Below are 18617 nucleotides of genomic sequence, written 5' to 3'. Positions count from 1 at the left end.
CACACTAGTAAACCATTCAAAGTCAGTTATCAGTGAACTCTCACTTGTGCTGTTTCTCCTTCCGTTCTGTAGAGAGGTATGAACAACTTCCGAAAGGCTGGAGAAAGGACATCTCCTCTTCGCAAGCCAAGTTTGAAAATGGACGATACCTTTGAAAACATCAATGAGTTAGGCACTCTGGAGTTGATGAACAGAGACCTGGAGTTAGCACCGTACGGACCCCTGAAAAAGTCCATCTCAACGGACTCTCTCAGTTCCATCTCCTCCATTGGAAATAATTTTGGCCAAGAGTTCACAGTCGGGCAAGTGGAAGTCAATATGGAATACAATGTAAACTCCAACACCTTGCATGTAACTCTGCTGCAAGGGAAAGATCTCATGGAGAAGGAAGACATCAACTTTGAGTCCTGCTTTGTGCGCATCAGTTTGCTTCCAGATGAACAGATCGTTGGCATTTCTAGGGTAAGGTTTTTTTTTTAACCATCCTCTCTTATACTTGGGGTTTATTACAAATAGCTCAGGTCCTGCTCATGGCTACGGCAAGTGGTGGTTGTTTGTCTTCTGGTTATTCGAAGAAGTATTGCTGAACTGAGCTTATTTTGAGGTGTTGTGCGGTATTGTTATTTAGTAGTAAAGTTGTTTTGGGCAGTGGGGTTTGGGTTCAGGTTCTGTATCCATTTGGCCTCTGATTAGAGTTGATTCTAAAGTGTGGCCTGATCTCTGGCACTGATGTTGGTCTGAGATTCTTTGCAGCAGAGATTGGCTGTCATTTGTGTTGCGTGTCAGATTTCAGTACATTTTGGTGTAAAAAAATAGTAACTTTGGTAGAAATAGTAACTTTGTTTCACAGTACCCAAACACCGGAAAACACACTTTCAAGTTAACGCAGAATGTTTCTCTTTATTAGATTCACCCATCCCTGCTTTTGCACATTGAATAACTCATGAGTTCTGCTCCTTTTTAAAGCTATAGGGGTTTTTTTCCAGTTTGAAACAACAAAAATTGTGTTTTGAAGATATTAAAAAACTACAAAACTTTTGTAAATGGAATAGAAAAATTATGAAACCATTAATTTTTAATTTTTGTATCTGGGGTATTTTTGTATCCCAAGAACATAACTCTCTGTGGTGAGACAACATCAGGTTATCAGGAGGGGGAGGTAACTCTCCAGAGCGCATGTCCTTTCCCGGATTGGTATTTTCTGTAAACAGCCCCCCCAAATAGAGTAAAAATGCCCTCAAAGTCAGTAGATTTCTGGGGTTGTCTTGTACCCCAGATGGTTTTATGTTTACAGAAAGAAAACTGTAAGAGGTAAGTGGCTTTATTTGGAAGCATTGTTTACTAATGTGCATGTGGCAATGTCAGTAGCAGGGGGGTTGGAATTTATTGTATTGCTCATTGTGTTAGGTATTTTTCAAACAGAGGAGCAACTAATGACTTATAATAATGAAAATAATGAATCCTTAAAATAAATAAAATGTGATTATATAGTCAGCCTTCTAGTACAGAATGAATATTTCCAAGTTTATTTCAAGTAGGTTGACCCTTCTGGCTGCCCTTGGCTTAGCTGCTTTATTATCACAAACATGGCATTTGTTATGTAGACTTAAGAATTTTCTTCTGCCTGGCTGTCTTGAGACTGAGGTTACCCTTGAATTTACATTCCATGGGCTACTATTGTTAAACGAAGCGACTAATATTATATAATTGCATCCGTGGCCTCTGATTGACACCCTGCTGATGCAGGTCAGATGCGTGGCATGGTAACTTTCTTTCTGGAAAGGGAAAGGCTTCCTTAGTTACTTCCTTATGGGCCCTTTCACACATGCCGAATAATGCGCTTTCAGTCCACTTTCAGTGCACTCGAAAGCTGGATTTTACTGTGTGAAATGGCAAAATCCACTTGCAAGCGATTGTTAAAGCATACTGAAAGTGCATTATTTGGTATGTGTGAAAGTGCCCTAAGGCAAGTTAGGCGACATCACCGCTTTCTTTCCTCTCCTTTGGAAGACTCCCGTCATCACCTGTGGCTCAACAGAAATAGAATCAGAGTGCCCTTTTCACGATGCAGCAGTGATCAATTTGCTGAGTAGGCATAGGTTGGCAGAAGCAGTGGGATCACAGAATCAGTGAAAACTGTAAAGCTGGCCTTGACCTAATGTTCACCTAGTCAGTCTCCTCATCACCGTTCTCCTAGGCAAATCCATCACACTGTGCCGTCAAATATTCATGCAGCCTGTTCTTGCAATTACAGTCAAAGGCTACATAAAAGCATTACAGTCTATGGTGAAACTGAATTATTTTATATCTCAAGCAGAAATCTGAACGGGCGGTTGTGTACTAATGCATGTTGTCAGGGCATTTGCAATTGTACTGTATTGTCTGAAAATGAATTTCCTGCTACTGCTGTCATTTATCAGCAAGATGACAGGTTGGAGAAAGAGTGGGAGGGATCGTGTGCGTAGGAGGATAGTTTGTACAAACCAGTCTGTTGGAGATGGGGATCTTGGGAGTCTGCGGGATCTGGCAGGGGGAATATTGGTTCCCGCTCTGAGTGCAGGGCGTCTTGAAAAGCTGGGTGATTCTCGTCTGCTGCTCGGGGAGGCAGGAGTTAAAAGTTTTGGCTTCCTGTCTCCTGACGTGAATCTCCCGTTACTTCAGTTTTCCTCCTGCCTTGCCGGGGAGAGCACGTATCTCTAGCCGCTGCTAGATTAGTGAGTGTTAGGAAAGTCATCTTCTATCTATATTTAGCCTAGCCTATTCTACTCTACCCTTTTCTTACTTGGACCCTTACTATAATACCCTCCAAAGCCTCATCTAACCTTAACCCGCCTTTTCTCAATAAGAAGAAGGAGCCCTTAAAATGGCCGCCGCTGCAAATACAAGGGGGAGAAGACGCCGGCTTTCTCTCTGACGGCTACCGCGACCTGAATGGGAACTTCCAGAGGTCTTCCTGCGCTTCATCTTTCAGGAGTGGGGGGTGCCACAGGTCGATCTATTTGCCACCAGGGAGAACAGAAAGGCAGAACAGTTTTGTTCTCTGGCGGGGAGCGAACGGGGGTCACTAGGGGATGCATTTCAGCTAACCTGGTCGGGCACCCTGTTTTACGCATTTCCCCCTTTCCCCCTACTGCAGAGGGTCTTGGGAAAGATCAGAGCGGACAACACTGCGTGTATTCTGGTAGCCCCGCAGTGGCCCTGCCAGATATGGTTCACAGAACTTATGACACTGGCGGGAGGGTTGTGCAGACCATTCCCGAGGAACCCGGGGCTGCTCAGGTGGGGCCACCTATATCACCACGACGTGGACAGACTGCAGCTGGCAGCGTGGAAGATAGACCCCTGGCAGGAGAAGGTCTCTCATCCCCAGTAAAGGAGGTTATTCTCCAGGCAAGGAAACCCTCCACACACTACTCGTATGACAGAAAGTGGCAGAGATTTGACAGGTGGTCCGATTCTAAGGGGATCTCACCTTTCCTGTGCCCTCTTCCCCGTATACTTGATTATTTACTGGAATTGACTAAGACAGGGCTCTCTGTGGCCTCAGTGAGGTTACACCTAGCCGCAATCTCGGCTTTTCACGATACAATAGAAGGGTACACAGCCTTTTCACATCCCCTTTCCAAATGTTTTTTTAAAGGGACTCATTAACCTGTTTCCACCAGCGCCCAGGTTGGTCCCTCAGTGGTCCCTGTCACTGGTACTACCTAAGCTCATGTTGCCCCCATTTGAACCACTAGCCAGCGCTCACTTGTCTCTACTGGCAGCCAAGGTAGCCTTCCTGGTAGCAGTCACTTCCACCAGGAGGGTTGGGGAATTGGCAGCACTAAGAGTTGATAATCCTTTCCTCAGGATATTTAATGAAAGGGTGGTATTACACCCCAGTCTTAAGTTCAAGGCTAAGGTGGTTTCCTGCTTCCATTTGAACCAGGACTTGGTCCTGCCAGTTTTCTTCCCTAGGCCAACTTCGCCGGCTGAGAAAACCCTTCACACCTAGACGTAAAAAAGGGCACTCCTGTATTATATTGACAGGACCAAACATTTTAGGAGATCAAAAGCACTCTTTATTTGTTTCCAAGGTCCCAAGAAGGGTCAGTCTGCTTCCCCCCAGTCCATAGCCAGATGGGTGGTTTCCGCAGTGAGATTATCCTATAAGGAGGCGAGAAAAACTTGTCCCCTGGAGGTCTGTGCCCATTCCACCAGGGCCCAGGGCTCTTCCACTGCTCTCCATTGACAGGTTCCCATCCAGGAAATTCTCAAAGCGGCGACATGGGCCAGTGAGGACACCTTCGTCAGACACTATGCGCTGGATCTGCAGGCAAGACGTGACGCTGCAGTGGGGAAAGCGGTTCTCCAGACGTTGTTCTCCTAGATCGACACCCACCTCCTTCCACGGTAAGGTTGCTAAAATCCCACATGTGGGGCTGCACCGAAGACTGAAAATGAAAACAGAGTAGCACTTACCTGTAACTGCTGTTCATTGAAGTCTTCGGTGCAGACACACATCCCTCCCTCCGACCCCGCTGTTGTCCTAAAAAAAAAAAAGAGAGAGAGTGTTAGAGAAAGTTAGGTCACTGTCTGAGATTTGACTCTTACCGGCTACAGCCAGGGTATGGCAATGGCCAGGATGATATGAGGGCTAAGGCCCCGGTGGTACAGGTCGGCGGCGGGCGAGGAACTGAGGAGGAAGGAGATGCCCCGCCCAGGAGCACGCGGTGAATTCGGCGGGAAGCCGGCCGAGGGGAGGGGCATCCCCAATTAGAGGTCTGAAGCTTATAAAAGTTTCCGGTGGCAGGCCTGCGCGCAGGCGCAGTCCCACATGTGTGTCTGCACCGATGTGAGCTCCAGGCTGAGAGCGCAGCTGGAGTCAAGGTCAAGTAGCTCAGAGGTTTGTTATGACGGCCTGCGCCCCAGCGCGATAACTGTAATCTATCATGGGAACCAGGCTCAGCCTGGTATCCAATGGTGCCTTTCTGATGTATATGTTTCTGCCTGCCCGCTTCCCCCCACATGAGTCCTCGTACCTTTTCCTGTAAGTTGCTGCTATACACCTTATGCTTCCCAAATAAACTGCTTCTTAGACGACTCTGTCTGGATGTTCTGTTTGGGATTTGACAGGTGGACTCAGACCTTACAACCGAAGACTTCAATGAACAGCCGTTACAGGTAAGAGCAACTCTGTTTTCAGACAGGAGCAGAGATGATTTTCTTGGAACCCCAGAGGCTCCTTTCGTCGCTTCGGACGTGGGGGAAGAGGCGCACAGCATTCCTTCTGCAATAACATGTCCGACAAGTCTTTCAAGAACAACAAGCAGTGGCTCCAGTCTACTGGCAGTGGGAGGACGTTTACAGGAGTTCCTTCCACAATGGATTCATTCCCAACCAGATGCTTGGGTACTTCCGGTAATCCAACAGGGCTACCTGATAGAATTTTCCAACTTACCTCAGGACCGCTTCCTTCAGTCTCCACGATCCCATCGACAGGAGAAGCATGCTCGGACGATGGACACCTTATCTCACCTTTCCCAGATAGGAGCCATAGAAACTGTCCCTGCAAAAGAAATTTCCAAGGGACTATATTCAATATTCTTCACGATCCCCAAAAAATCGGGCGATTGGAGGGCCATCCTCGATTTGAAGTACCTGAATCGGTATGTGCAATCAAGACGCTTCAGTATGGAAACAGTCCGCTCCATTATAGAGGCTCTTCGCCCAAACACCTTTATGACCTCCCATCTATCTAACCCAGGCTTACATGCATGTTCCCATACACCATTCACACCACAAATTCCTACGCTTTGCGTACATGGGTGCCCATTACCAATTCAAGGCCCTTCCTTTTGGGTTAAAATCAGCCCCCGGGTTTTTCCCGAAGATCCTGATCTCCGTCGTGGCACTTCTAAGATGGGAAGGAATACAACTGCACCCCACTTGGACGACATCCTGGTGTGTGCCCCCTCAGAGAAGTTGTCCAAGCTACACACAGAACGGGTAATCACGGTCCTAGAGGAGCATGGATACCTGATAAATATGGGAAAGAGCCAGCTGGTACCTCGTCAGAAGATCCAACATCTGGGGGTCATAATAGACTCCACCATCAATTCATTATCACTTCCAGAGGACAAAGCTCAAAAGATATCACTTCTAGACAAGTCAACAGCCAGATCCAAAACAGTCAGGATCATGGCAATGGCCCGACTAATGCTTTCGTGACTGGGAGCGGTACCTTGGGCACGTTTTCACGCAAGACCGCTCCAGTGGATGTTACAACCTTATCAACTTCACATTACACACGTAGACATGACCATGACCATCTAGATGTCAGCCAAAGTAAAGTCAAGCCTAGCATGGTGTATCAACAAACAAAATCTCCTAAGAGGACAGCCATACCTGCACGACAAACCGACCCAGGTGTTCACAGATGCATTCTTGGAAGGTTGGGGAGCCACCGTAGAGGGAACACTCTCCCAGGGTACCTGGTGCACAGAGGAAAGATCTTGCTACATCAATATCCTGGAAATGCTGACAGTTTAACTAGCCCTCTGAAGCTTCCAACATGTGCTTCAGGACAAGCACATTCTCATTCGCACTGACAATGTGACAACAAAGATACATCTGAACTGTCAGGGGGGGGTCAAAATCCTCTTCCCTCCACCAAGAAGCAGAAAGGATTTTGCTATGGGCGGAAGCACACCTACGGTCGTTAACAGCAGAGCACATCCAAGGTACATTAAACGTGCAAGAGGACTGGCTCAGTCGGCTCTCAATAGACAAGGGGGAATGGGCTCTCTCTCCATACGCATTCAACATGGTGATGGAGAAATGGAAAAGCCCTCAGTAGACCTGTTTGCCTCGGGCCAGAACCACCAACTCCCTCGATTCTTCTCTCGCTACCTTCATCCTCAAGTGGAGAGGATCGTTGCCCTCCTGTCACCATGGCCACAAGGAGTCCTATACGCGTTCCCTCCCCACCTATCCTCCTAAGAGTGATAAGGAAGATCAGGTCAGAACAAGCAACCGTGAACTTGATCGCTTCCGACTGGCCACGTCGACCATGGTATCCTGCCTTAATGGAAATCCGTGGCGTCTTCCTGTCCTCAAGGATCTTCTGCATCAGGGTCCTGTGTTACACCCGAACCCAGACTGGTACAGACTAACCGCCTGGAAATTGAAAGGGGCAGGCTGCTAGCCCTGGGCCTAAGCGCAGACATCACCAACACCATCTTGGAAGCCAGACGCCCCTCCACCAAACGAATTTATAACTATACGTGGAAAGCATTCGCTCTTTGGTGTAAAAGAAAATCAGTCGAACCAATGTCTCCATCTCTTCCCCAACTCCTAAACTTCTTACAAGACGGAGTAAGAAAGCAGATTTCTGCAATATCCACCGCCGTTCCGGTCCTAGAAGGTTTCCCACTGGCCAACCATCCACAGATACGGGCATTCCTAAAGGGGGCGGCTCAGAACAACCCGCCGATTGTTCATCGTTTTCCAATGTGGCGGTTGAACGTGGTCCCCAATGCACCCTTTGAACCATGAAGAGAGGTCCCCATACGTATTCTGAGGATGAAAACACTGTTCCTGACAGCTATCACGTCAGCCCAGAGAGTTTCGGAACTTGGGGCCCTTTCCATTTGAAAAGAGCTTTGCATTTTTCACAGAGACAAGGTGGTGCTACGACCCGACCCCACCTTTGTTCCCAAAGTGGATACCTCTTTCCACAGGGTCCAGGAATTACATCTTTCTTCGTTCTGCCCTAATCCGTCAAATGCGAAGGAAAAGGAGTGGCACACTCTGGATCTGCGGAGAGCTCTCAGGATCTACATCCGCAGAACTGCTTCCAAACGGCAGTCAGATTCCCTCTTCATTTCCATATCGGCTCCGGGCAAAGGACGCAAGATGTCACAACCAGCCATTAGCGCTGCCATCTGGCAATGTATCATACAAGCCTACCAGTCTACGGGCCTACCCGTGCCACAGGGAATCACGGCCCATTCTGCCCGAAGTGTGGCCACTACAGCGGCATTCAATAAACAAGCCCCTATCGACGAAATCTGTAAGGCCACAACCTGGACGTCTCGACGTTTGTCAAACACTATCGTATAAACACGTACGCCTTGGCAGACGCAGCCTTTGGCAGACGAGTGTTACAACAAGTGGTGGGAGATGATGAGAATTAGTTCCCACCTAGCAATAAAGCTCTTGGACATCCCAGCTTTTCAAGATGCCCTGCACTCAGAGCAGGAATGGAACCTTGAACACTTACCGAGAAGGTTCTTTCTGCTCTGAGTTGCACGGGCACCCATGAAGCGACAGCTTATCATCTGCAAGTTCTACTCAACATGGCTGGGCCCAACCCATACCATGACTGACTTCAAAATAGCCAGAAATTTAAGTAAGAAAGAGAAATAGCCATCTAAGGCCTCCTTCTCCATCTCTTATGTTGAGTTTTTTCTATTAACGCTGTTTGTTATATGCATGTTTCTACAGTTACGATACTCGATTGTCTCTTTACAGTTGTAAGATTATACAAAGTTAAGTAGAGTTAAGCTGTTATCCTGACCATTGTTTTTAGCTTGTCAATAGTAAAACTGGAAGTAACGGGAGATTCACGTCAGGAGACAGGAAGCCAAAACTTTTAACTCCTGCCTCCCCGAGCAGCAGACGAGAATCACCCAGCTTTTCAAGATGCCCGTGCAACTCAGAGCAGAAGGAACCTTCTCAGTAAGTGTTCAAGGTTCCATTTGTCATGTATCAGTACCTTAACAGGTACAACAGCCAGATACTTGAGATGGGTGTGGTGATTTTCCATACAGATTTAAGAATTTGTTGGTTATGCAGTCTCATTCAAACCTATAGGTAGAGTGACCCCTGCAGAGATGTGTGTGTGTGTAAAGTGCCGTCAAGTTGCAGCCGACTTATGGCGACCCCTTTTGGGGTTTTCATGGCACAAGACTAACAGAGGTGGTTTGCCAGTGCCTTCCTCTGCACAGCAGCCCTGGTATTCTTTGGTGGTCTCCCATCCAAATATTAACCAGGACTGACCCTGCTTAGCTTCTGAGATCTGACGAGATCAGGCTAGCCTGGGCCATCCAGGTCAGGGCCCTGCAGAGATACAGGCCTACATTCTGCTATATGGAACAGGGAAATAATTAGTAAGAAAACTTCTTGCATTCTGATACAGCAAGAGACTTGCCTATGTGCAAGCAAGCAAGTTATGCACGTGGCTTCTCTTCTTGAGTCAGGAACCCTTATGTGCTCACAGGATGCAAAGGTCCATGTGCACTGTAGCATGTAGCACATGTTGCAGCTCCAATTCACATCACAGTATTGGGGTTAGGGTCATGATTAAGGAGATGTGATACAATACGATACATATTTCCATCTGTATTTGCAAGGCTGATGGAAATAGTTACTCCCAATCAGTGTATTTCAACTGCATTTACATTGTTGCATGTGAATATACCTGGATTGGAACCATAGTATTCTGAAGCACATTAGAAAAGAATGATCCTGACACTGGTTAACACTTAAGAGTCTTTTAAATGTTACAACAGTGACATGAAAGTGTCATGAAAGTTCAGATTGGGCCATCACAAAACTCCATTCAGATTTTCGAACAGGAACAGCACAGCATCTGCAGACTGCTTCCGCTTGGGGATTTCTCTCCACATGGGCAGTAAGAAGCTACTGCAGTAAAGGGGAGTATCCATATGACATTGTACTCAATCTCTGCATGACTCATCTGATTCCCAGTGCAGTTCTGTCAGTCAACCTTTTGTTTCCTATCTCAGAAGAAAAAAATTGTTCTGCTCAGTCCTACATTTTGGGAATATAGTGTGCAAGACAATAGTATTGCTTAGTGTACTGCAAGGGTACACAGAGAGAGAGAGAGATCAGCCGAAATCCATTCTTGGGAATAAACATAGATTTCTGTTTTGTATGTGTAATTGGCATAGATTCTGAGCTAGAGTTACTAATAGGTAATAAATCATGTACTGTTTTCTGAAACAGTGAAATAATCATAGAGTTATTTTTTTAAAGGTAGAGTTTAAACAAATAATCCTAAACAGCATAAAGTTTTTTTCTGCTTTCTGAATCAACATACAATTATTTTAACAGTTACAACATGCACCTTTGAACTGCACTTTTGCTTAGGAAGCACCTAAAGGGCATTCATTTGAATCAGTTTAAATGTTTTTTCCTTGGTGATTTCATTATGCCTATAAAATTTAAAAGGTGTCCACTCACTGGAGATTTTAGATGAAATATAGAATCCAGGATTAATAATTTACCGGGGTGTGCTTGGTTTTCAGGTACTTAATCTCACCTCAATATGCGGTTTGCTTAAAGATCAAGGACTCCTTCAGTGCTGCATCTCCAGTATCTTTTTCATTTTACAGAGCAATTTACTTCTTCCCATTAAAGTTAGCACACTGACAGATGACATTTCAAGCAAAGAGAATATTCAGGATTTTTAATTTGCCAAAAGAACCCTAGTTCTCCAGGAAAGGCTTCTGTACCAAGATCTTCTTCTTTATATATTCACTTGAGCACTAACTGGGGCTCTAGATGAACCTACACTATATATATAAAATTGTCTTTCTGCTGCCACTGTTCTAGCTTAACATGCTGACCTGTGTAAAGAGGCATTCACAGCATTTAGTAGAAAGTGTGCGCATGTGTATGGTGCCAGCTCAGGGTTGGGAAATACCTGGAGCTTTGGGGGGTGGAGCCTAAGGAGGGCAGTGTTTAGGGAGGGGAGGAACTTCAATGCCGTAGAGTCCAATGGCCAAAGCAGCTATTTTCTCCAGGTGAACTGATTTCTGTCAACTGGAGATCAGTTGTAACAGCAGGAGATCTCCAGCCACCTCCTGGAGGTTGGCAACCTCATCACACAAGCATCTGACCAAGGGAATGCAAGACCATGCAAAGAACTCATGCAAAAGGAATAATTCAAAGTGCGTCGGGAGGCTGTTGCACTGAATATGGTTTTGCAATGCAAGTAAAATTAGAATATGGGAAAGCAAGTTGTATCTTACCACTCCACTCCTGCAGAAGAACCTTCTTGCAGTGGGGAAAGCTGTCACTGTTAGCTGAGTGGGAGTGGTAAGCTAGTTATGGGGAGTGAACCCATATGGGAAAATGTGTGACTTCATCATAAAAGCATAAGAATAGAAGGTTGAGAAAAAGCTGAAGGTCAATGAGCAGTTCCGTTTGTCGCCCACTTCCTTCTGACCCATCGTCTGCTGGTGGGTTCAGACATCATTTGCAAAGTTCTGGATTCGGTGGTTTACTGCAAAGGTGGCTGTTGCAGGTACCAACCATTGTGTGCTTTTTCCCTACCTTCACTTTGACTCCTCTGGTTTGTTGTTGCCTCTGCTGGAGAATTACAGACAGAACAGTTTGTATAAATGTCATATGTGGACAAACTGATATGAGCTTGGCAAAAGAAGGGAATGTTTGGGATTCTGGATATGGAAAACAGAAAGAAAATTGCTGGCCTTGAATAACATACCTTCACTGTTTTAAAAAGGATTGCTTTCTATGCTACTAATCCTCCTAGGTCACAGGAGGCAACTTTTCTCTCTGTGCAGTTCAAAGACTTATTGCAAATCATGTTTCACCTTTGCTCTTCCTCCTGGGCAATAAGCTCCCAATGTCTTGCTGTTTATTTGGCCATAGTGACAAAGTGGTTAACCTCCAAATCGATGAGCAAGAAATTAAAAGCAGCTTTGCCGATTGGATGAAAACCACTGTATTCAAATGATTCAATCAAGTTTTATTTCGATGAATAAAAATCAAAATTAGGTTAAAATAATAAAAGTGTATGATTCTGGGAGGGATGATTTGAAGAAGAGGAGGAAAGATCTTCTATGGGGAAAAGTTTTCAATCAGCCGTTTACGAATCCCACTAGACCGGAGGCAAAATTTGGCTACTTGAGTGGTTATCTCCCGAGCGGAGTCTGCTAAGAGAAGGGAAACTTTAGCTTCTTCCAATCTCCCCAGAAAGTATGACAATATGGAGTGTTTCAAATGATTCAGTAGCCTGCACTTCTTGGGTGTCACACATTGGTCCTGTAAAAGTCTGTTTCTACCTCTATGAGGTGCTTTCTGCTCTGGGCTCTAACTGCTGCCCAGTCTCCAACCATATCCCTTCTCTGAACCTCAGGCATGACTCTCCACTTTCAATACAAATAAGAGGACTGAAACTGCTGTAAAAATATCCAAGGAAAGAAGACAGATACGTAGGAAACATGGCTTCTTCCTTCAGTCATTCTCTTAAGGGCAAACTACCCTGGAATTATTTGATTAGATCTGCCTATGTGTTTTTGACCCTGAAAAGCAAGGGGGGGGGAGGTGATTGGAGCCACAGCACTGGGGAAGGGGGTTAACTGTTCCCCCCATGCCTTTTCCCCAATCAGGAATGGCCCTTGCTGTTTTTGTACCCTGTTGCATGGAAAAGACAGGTTTCAATATTGTGCTGTCTTTTGTTCCTTTATTGGGGCTTCAAGTAGCCTGACGAGAGACATTTTTTTAAATCAGGGAAACAGTGCGGGTTGGGAGAGTTAACCCCCTCCTCCTTTGCCAGCACTGTAGTCATGACACTGCGGCTGCTTTTGAAGAGGACATTTCACATCTGGAGTTGCAATTGCAGAACTCCAGCATCACATGTTGGCATCACATTCTGAGTCCTTAGAGAAGGTTTCAGAGGTGAGGACATCACAACAATTTGTTTTAAATATGCTTGTAGACCAATGTAAGTTTTTTGGGAGTTGAAAGTAATATGATAGAGCCCTCATTGCTTGTGGGGCATACACTTTTTCCTGTTCCGCTGATGTTGATGCTGATCTTTTTTTTAAAGGCAAAAAGTAGGTAAATTCAAATACCTTTATTGGCATAGTATAGTTTGTAAAAAATTAAATAGATAAAAGGAATAAAAGAAATAAAATTTTTAAATAGCGTCTAAATATAATTCAATCCTTGGTGTTGTGGTCCTTCTTCAGGCTAAGTTCCAATTGACTGGCCGCTATCATCAGGAATCTTGCCACGTTTTCAGTGATCTCTGAGTCTCGATCGGCTAATAGTTTGTAAAGCGTTTTTCTGCTGTTTAGAGTACTGGAGCAGGGGTTTTATAAGGTTTTCTGTTGAGGTGTCATATAGATGGCAATCCAGAAGTATGTGGGACAGAGAGTCAGGGCATCCTGCGCCGCATCTGCAGACTCTTTCTTCGTAGGGTATTTTCAAGAATCTGCCACGAAGGATCACCAAGGGCAGTGAGTTAGTCCTGGCTTGCATAAAGACTTTCCTAAGCTTGGGATTGTCAAGACGTTCCAAATAGTTTGAACCGAGATTTGGAGGAATTCCAAAATATTGGGGTGAGCAAATTGGCAGAGTAGATGGAAATTGACGCTGTAGCTCGTGGTCAATTAGTCTTTGTTTTATTAAATTTAGGATGTAACTTTCACTAGATAAGAGTAGGGAGTCCAGGTCGATGCCTATCTGGGAAAAATTAGGTATTCTCTCTAGTATTATTCTTTCTACCACTATCTTGTACCACTTTTATTTCCTTGCTCCCCAGTTTACAAATGTGTAATAGCTCGACTTGAGCAACTAAAATATTTTTGTTAATTTGCACAAGGGAAATAAAAATTTTCATTTTAAACTGATTGGGGCTTTTTATTTCGGAAAGCTATACCAATTATCTAAGCACCGGTTATAAATGCCACACTATCTGCTCACAGCAGAAGTGTTCATTTATACATTTCTACCCTCGATCGCTTGCAATACCTTCTTCCAAAACAAGGATCTCCATCCTTTAGGTATTCAGTTTTATCAGACCTTTGTTGGTGTGTGTGTGTTACTTACAGAAAACTAGAGGAAAAATAATACCCTCGCTAAACTGGAGTTTCCAACTTGAGTTTTAACCAGGCCCCAATAAGTACAAACGCTGTCTGAGAAAAACCTTGGCAATAGGTTTGGTTAAAAAAAAATATCCTCAGCGAATAAGGACTGATTTATATTTATGCCCCACTGTTATTTATTATTTATCTCTGCTATTTACAATTCACTGCTGCTGTTTATTGTCTCTTCTGTGTCCTGAGACTAGTAATAAAGACACAATAGTTTCTTTAATGTTCTCCAGTCTTTTTAGAAAATTAGTAAAAATTTGTAGAGCATCTTTCAGCTACAGGCTGTACAGTTTTATGCAGAGATCAGTCCACCGGCAACTGATAAAAGCCACAGGAGGAGGTGTTCTAATGCGGCGTTTGGTAGTAAAGGTATCCCATTCTCATTTGCAGTGGCTTAATCTAGACCCAGAGCATCTAGAGCAGTAATAAGTAGCACATTTATTTATTTACTTTAAACATTTCCATGCCCCGCTCCATCCAAATACAGTCCCCAAGGAGGTGAACGTCAAAACATTAAAACATTTAAAACAGCATCTAGAAGAAGATTTGTGTAAAATATTTAAACAATTCAATAAAAACGCAGCCATACAAACACAACCAGGGAGGAGGGCCAGTAAGAGTTAGTGGGTGTACTCCAGACAAATCAAAAGGTCTTCACCCTCTGGCAGAAGACAGATGAATCTCCCTGGGGAGGGAGCTCCAAAGTTTGGATGCCATGACTGAGAAGAGGAGGAGGAGTTGGTTTTTATACCCTGCTTTTTCTCTACCTTTAAGGGCCATTTATGCAGGGCTGTTTCCCTCGTGGTCACCCCGCCGACTGCTCCGGTGCTTTGTTTTGATTATGCATGCCTCTCCCAACCGTCCGAGGTCGCCTCGCTGTCCCCGCACATTTCCATGCATTTTGCCAACGTTTTCCGGATGCTGTTAAAGCATGAATCCGGAAAATGCAGGCGAAACGTTCGGAAACACATAGGGAGAGTGAGACAACCTCTGACGGTCAGGAAATGCACGCATATCAAAGCGAAGCACTAGATCTGTTGGTGGGGGGTGACCGCAGGGAAACAGCCCTGCATAAATGGCCAAGGAGTCTCAAACCAGCTTTCAATCGCCTTCCCTTCCCCTCCACAACAGACACCTTGTGAGATAGGCAGGGCCGAGAACGTTCTGAGAGAACTGTGACCGGCCAAGGTCACCCAGCAGGCTTCATGTGTAAGAGTGGGGAAACAAACCCAGTTCACCAGATTAGAATCCACCACTCATGTGGAGGAGCAGGAAACCAAACCCGATTATCCTGACTACAGTCCACCACTCTTAACCACTACACTACTGTAGTCTCATGTGGTCCATCCATCTTTCTCTTGTCATTATTAACCAGGGTGCAGTGGAAGAACTGAACTAGTGAGAACACATGAACACATGAAGCTGCCTTATACTGAATCAGACCTTTGTTCCATCAAAGTCAGCATTGTCTACTCAGACCGGCAGCGGCTCTCCAGGGTCTCAGGCAGATCACCTAGTTGCCTAGTCCCTGTAACTAGAGATGCAGGGGATTGAACCTGGGACCTTCTGCGCCAAGCACTCTACCACTGAGCCACGGCCCCTAATCAAGAGTTAGCTTGAACCAGGCTTTTCAAACTAAATTGAACCTTGGTTTCAAACTTTGGCTAAAAAGCTAACCTAGCTGGCATTATTTAATTTATTTAGATATTTATACCACACTGTCCTCCATAGTGGGGTCCCAAAGTAGCTTAGAACATAATTTTATCCTCACAACAACAACCTTGTGTGGTACATTAGGGGGTGAGAGAGTGACTGGCCTAAGATCACCTAGTGATCTTCCACGGCAGAGTGGGAATTCAAATGTGAGGCTCCTAGGTCCTAGTCCAACACTTCGGTCACTTTCACGCATGCCAAATATTGCACTTTCAATCCACTTTCAATGCACTTTGCAGCTGGATTTTACTATGTGAAATGGCAAAATCCACTTGCAAACGATCATTAAAGTGCATTGAAAGTGGATTGAAAGTGCATTATTCGGCATGTGTGAACGCACCCATAAACCTATACTAACACCTTGGTTAGTGCTGCTGCAGAGGTGAGCAACAGTCAGCACTTTCACTCCACACACATTCCTGTCATTTGTGGGCATTTGCTAGTTTTCCAAATGGCTTTTACTTAATCTGCTTTCCCATTACTAACACGTTCTGGTACTTGTCTGGCCTTCTTGCAGTCAGAAATACATACCCCTTAATTTTCTGTTACGTTAAACAAACCCAGTTCTTTTCTGTTTTTCTCATCTGAGCTACCTTTTGAAACTGGCATCGACCTGATATCTTTTTCTTTGAACCCCTTCAGCTAGTCAATATCCTTCTTTAATGGTGATGTTCAGAACACTGTATTCCAGATGGGTTTTATCATTGTCCAGTGGAACGCTGTGGTTCAATTTATTTATTTATTTTAATTTTTTTAGGCCGCCCTTTCCTGACCATTTTGGGCTGCAACCAAAAAAAGCTAAAATTCCAGCTGATCACATTGTTGGTCTTCCTACAACATTTTTAACGATGTTGTGCTTCACTTTCTTCAGTGGGCTTTCAATGGACAGCTCCATCATAGACGCTTTGAAACAATATTTAGTTTTCATGCAACCCAGTACACGACGCTTAACAGAGGCTATACCAAGATGGATGACAAAGATCTGGTGCCAGTCCCATGGCTGGAAGTTCTTTCTGTGTCCTCTGCCTGCGTTCTACTAAATGTGAAAAATGGCAGTGTTTTAAGATTTGGAAGATGTATTATGGGCTTGGATAGTCCCGTTAATGTTGTTTCCACTTAAGGGTTTCATTGCTATCTGAAGAGTTAATCTGCTTTGCTGATTTGAGTGGAATCTGATCTAAATGCCCTTGGGTATGGCACGTTGTGTCAGCACTGCTATGGCACATTGGTTCTCTTTCCTTGCATGCCTCTAATAGCATATCCAAGTCCCCTGCTGCAAGGCAGCCTGCCTGTTTGGCAGCCTCTGGTATCCCTGGCATCTTGGGAAGCCCTTCAAGGATTTCAGAGAGGGCAGAAACAGAGTGACCTGCAGCACATTTGTCTAGTGCCACAGCTGAGCAATACCTACATTCATCTACCGATGAAATAGTCACCTTCCCATCCTACTGCTGCGCTGCGTAATATAAAGTGGAAGGCTAATCCTTTGACAAAGTTGAGGATTTACACAAATCATGGTTGCTGGGGAAACTAGAGGGTTCAGGTTTCTGAATGATATGTGTGAGAGCTCAGCTTCAAAGTACGATTTAATGTTGTTTGGAATAGGATTGTACACCACAGCTGGGAGAGGCTCCAAAAAGTTCAATTATTGTCACTCCTGTTCCTTGTTTTGCAAAATGAAGGACTTCTCAGTGTAAAAAATTATGCTTCATGGGTTAAACAGCCTGTTCTAAACAGCCCTTTTTACATGGTCAGGGGATGACAGAATCTCTTTGCCACGTTACCAGTTTCTTACTGGCCCCCCCTTAAGACACTCTGTTCTTGTGCTGAATATGGAACCCCAACCCTTTCTTCCTGCTGGGAATAATGACCATCTTATTCTTTACGGAGAACCACTCACCATTAATCAAAATACAGTTGATCTTTTTGTTGCATTCTTTTTTTAGACTTCCAGTGCAGTCTGAAGCACAGTTAAAGCTTTCTAAATTCAATGAAGTCGATGGGGTTAGAAGGATGTAACTCTTCTCAGGAGTTCTTCTGCTTTATGTTCTAATGTGCTGAAACAAGGCCCATCAGACGTTCCTGTGTGAGCATACTCATAGGGTCAGTTCACACCTGCTGTAAAGTGTGACTGAATGATGCGCTTGTTCTCTTTCACCTCCGACATAATGACTTTACTGGAATCAGTTCACATTTCCAGCTGCATGCTAACAGGGAACCTAATTGTAAACATCTTATAGTGAATCAGTCTTTAGAACCCTTAATTCCTGTTGAAAAGGAATATTGACTAGGGTTGTATCAAAATTGTATTAAAATGTACAGTAATATGGCCGTAATGTCAATTCTCTAGCAGTTCTAAAATGATGCCTCCAGATATTTTAAAGCCTTGTCTGTGAAAGATAGCAAGGTTTTTTTTTGTGCTAAGATAGGAAATCTTTGCTAAGCAATCTGATTCCACTTAATGCTGTAATGAATGGCTGAAGCTCAGTGATACATGTGTTGCGCAGCAGGCTGAATTAATTTGAAGGGAATGTTGTTCATAATGAAAAAATTCCAAGATGTTTACGGAGCAAACTAAATAGAATGGTGGAGAGACAGGTTGTCTCCCTGAGGAACAGAGCCCGATTGAGAGGAGGTTAGGCCAAATATAATGGTGGCTTTGCGAAGAGGCTATGGGTCAGCGAAAGATATTGTATCCATTCCCTGGCTTCTCCAGTTAAAGATCTTACATAGCAAGTGATAGGAAAGACGTTTTGCTGCCTAAGGTCTTCTATGCATGGCTGTTTCACCCTCCAAAGACTTTGACTTCAGGTCTTTGTGTTGATTATGCATGCCGTTTCCAACCACCAGAGGTTGCCTCGCTCTCCCACTGCGTATCCCTGTGCTTTGCCCCCCCGTTTTCAGAGACCTGTTTTATCCTGAATTTGAAACCACGGGCAAAATGCGGGGAAATGCAGGGGGAGAGCGAGGCGACCTCTGAAGGTTGGAAATGAC

At 44.6% G+C, this 18617-nt stretch overlaps 1 protein-coding gene across 1 annotated transcript in view; it reads left to right on the top strand.

Moving 5' to 3' along the window:
* The window catches only part of SYT12 (synaptotagmin 12), a 60062-nt gene that overhangs the window by 6590 nt on the left and 34855 nt on the right, over window positions 1–18617 (top strand). The window contains exon 3 of the mRNA XM_056851564.1: window positions 73–462. Within this exon, the coding sequence (XP_056707542.1) occupies window positions 73–462 (390 nt within the window). The remainder of the gene's footprint in view (window positions 1–72; window positions 463–18617) is intronic.

The sequence above is a fragment of the Euleptes europaea genome, chromosome 6 (assembly GCF_029931775.1).
Source record: "Euleptes europaea isolate rEulEur1 chromosome 6, rEulEur1.hap1, whole genome shotgun sequence".
NCBI lineage: Eukaryota > Metazoa > Chordata > Lepidosauria > Squamata > Sphaerodactylidae > Euleptes > Euleptes europaea.
The sequence above is the reverse complement of the archived record's forward strand: the minus strand, read 5'-3'. Positions and strand labels throughout refer to the sequence as shown.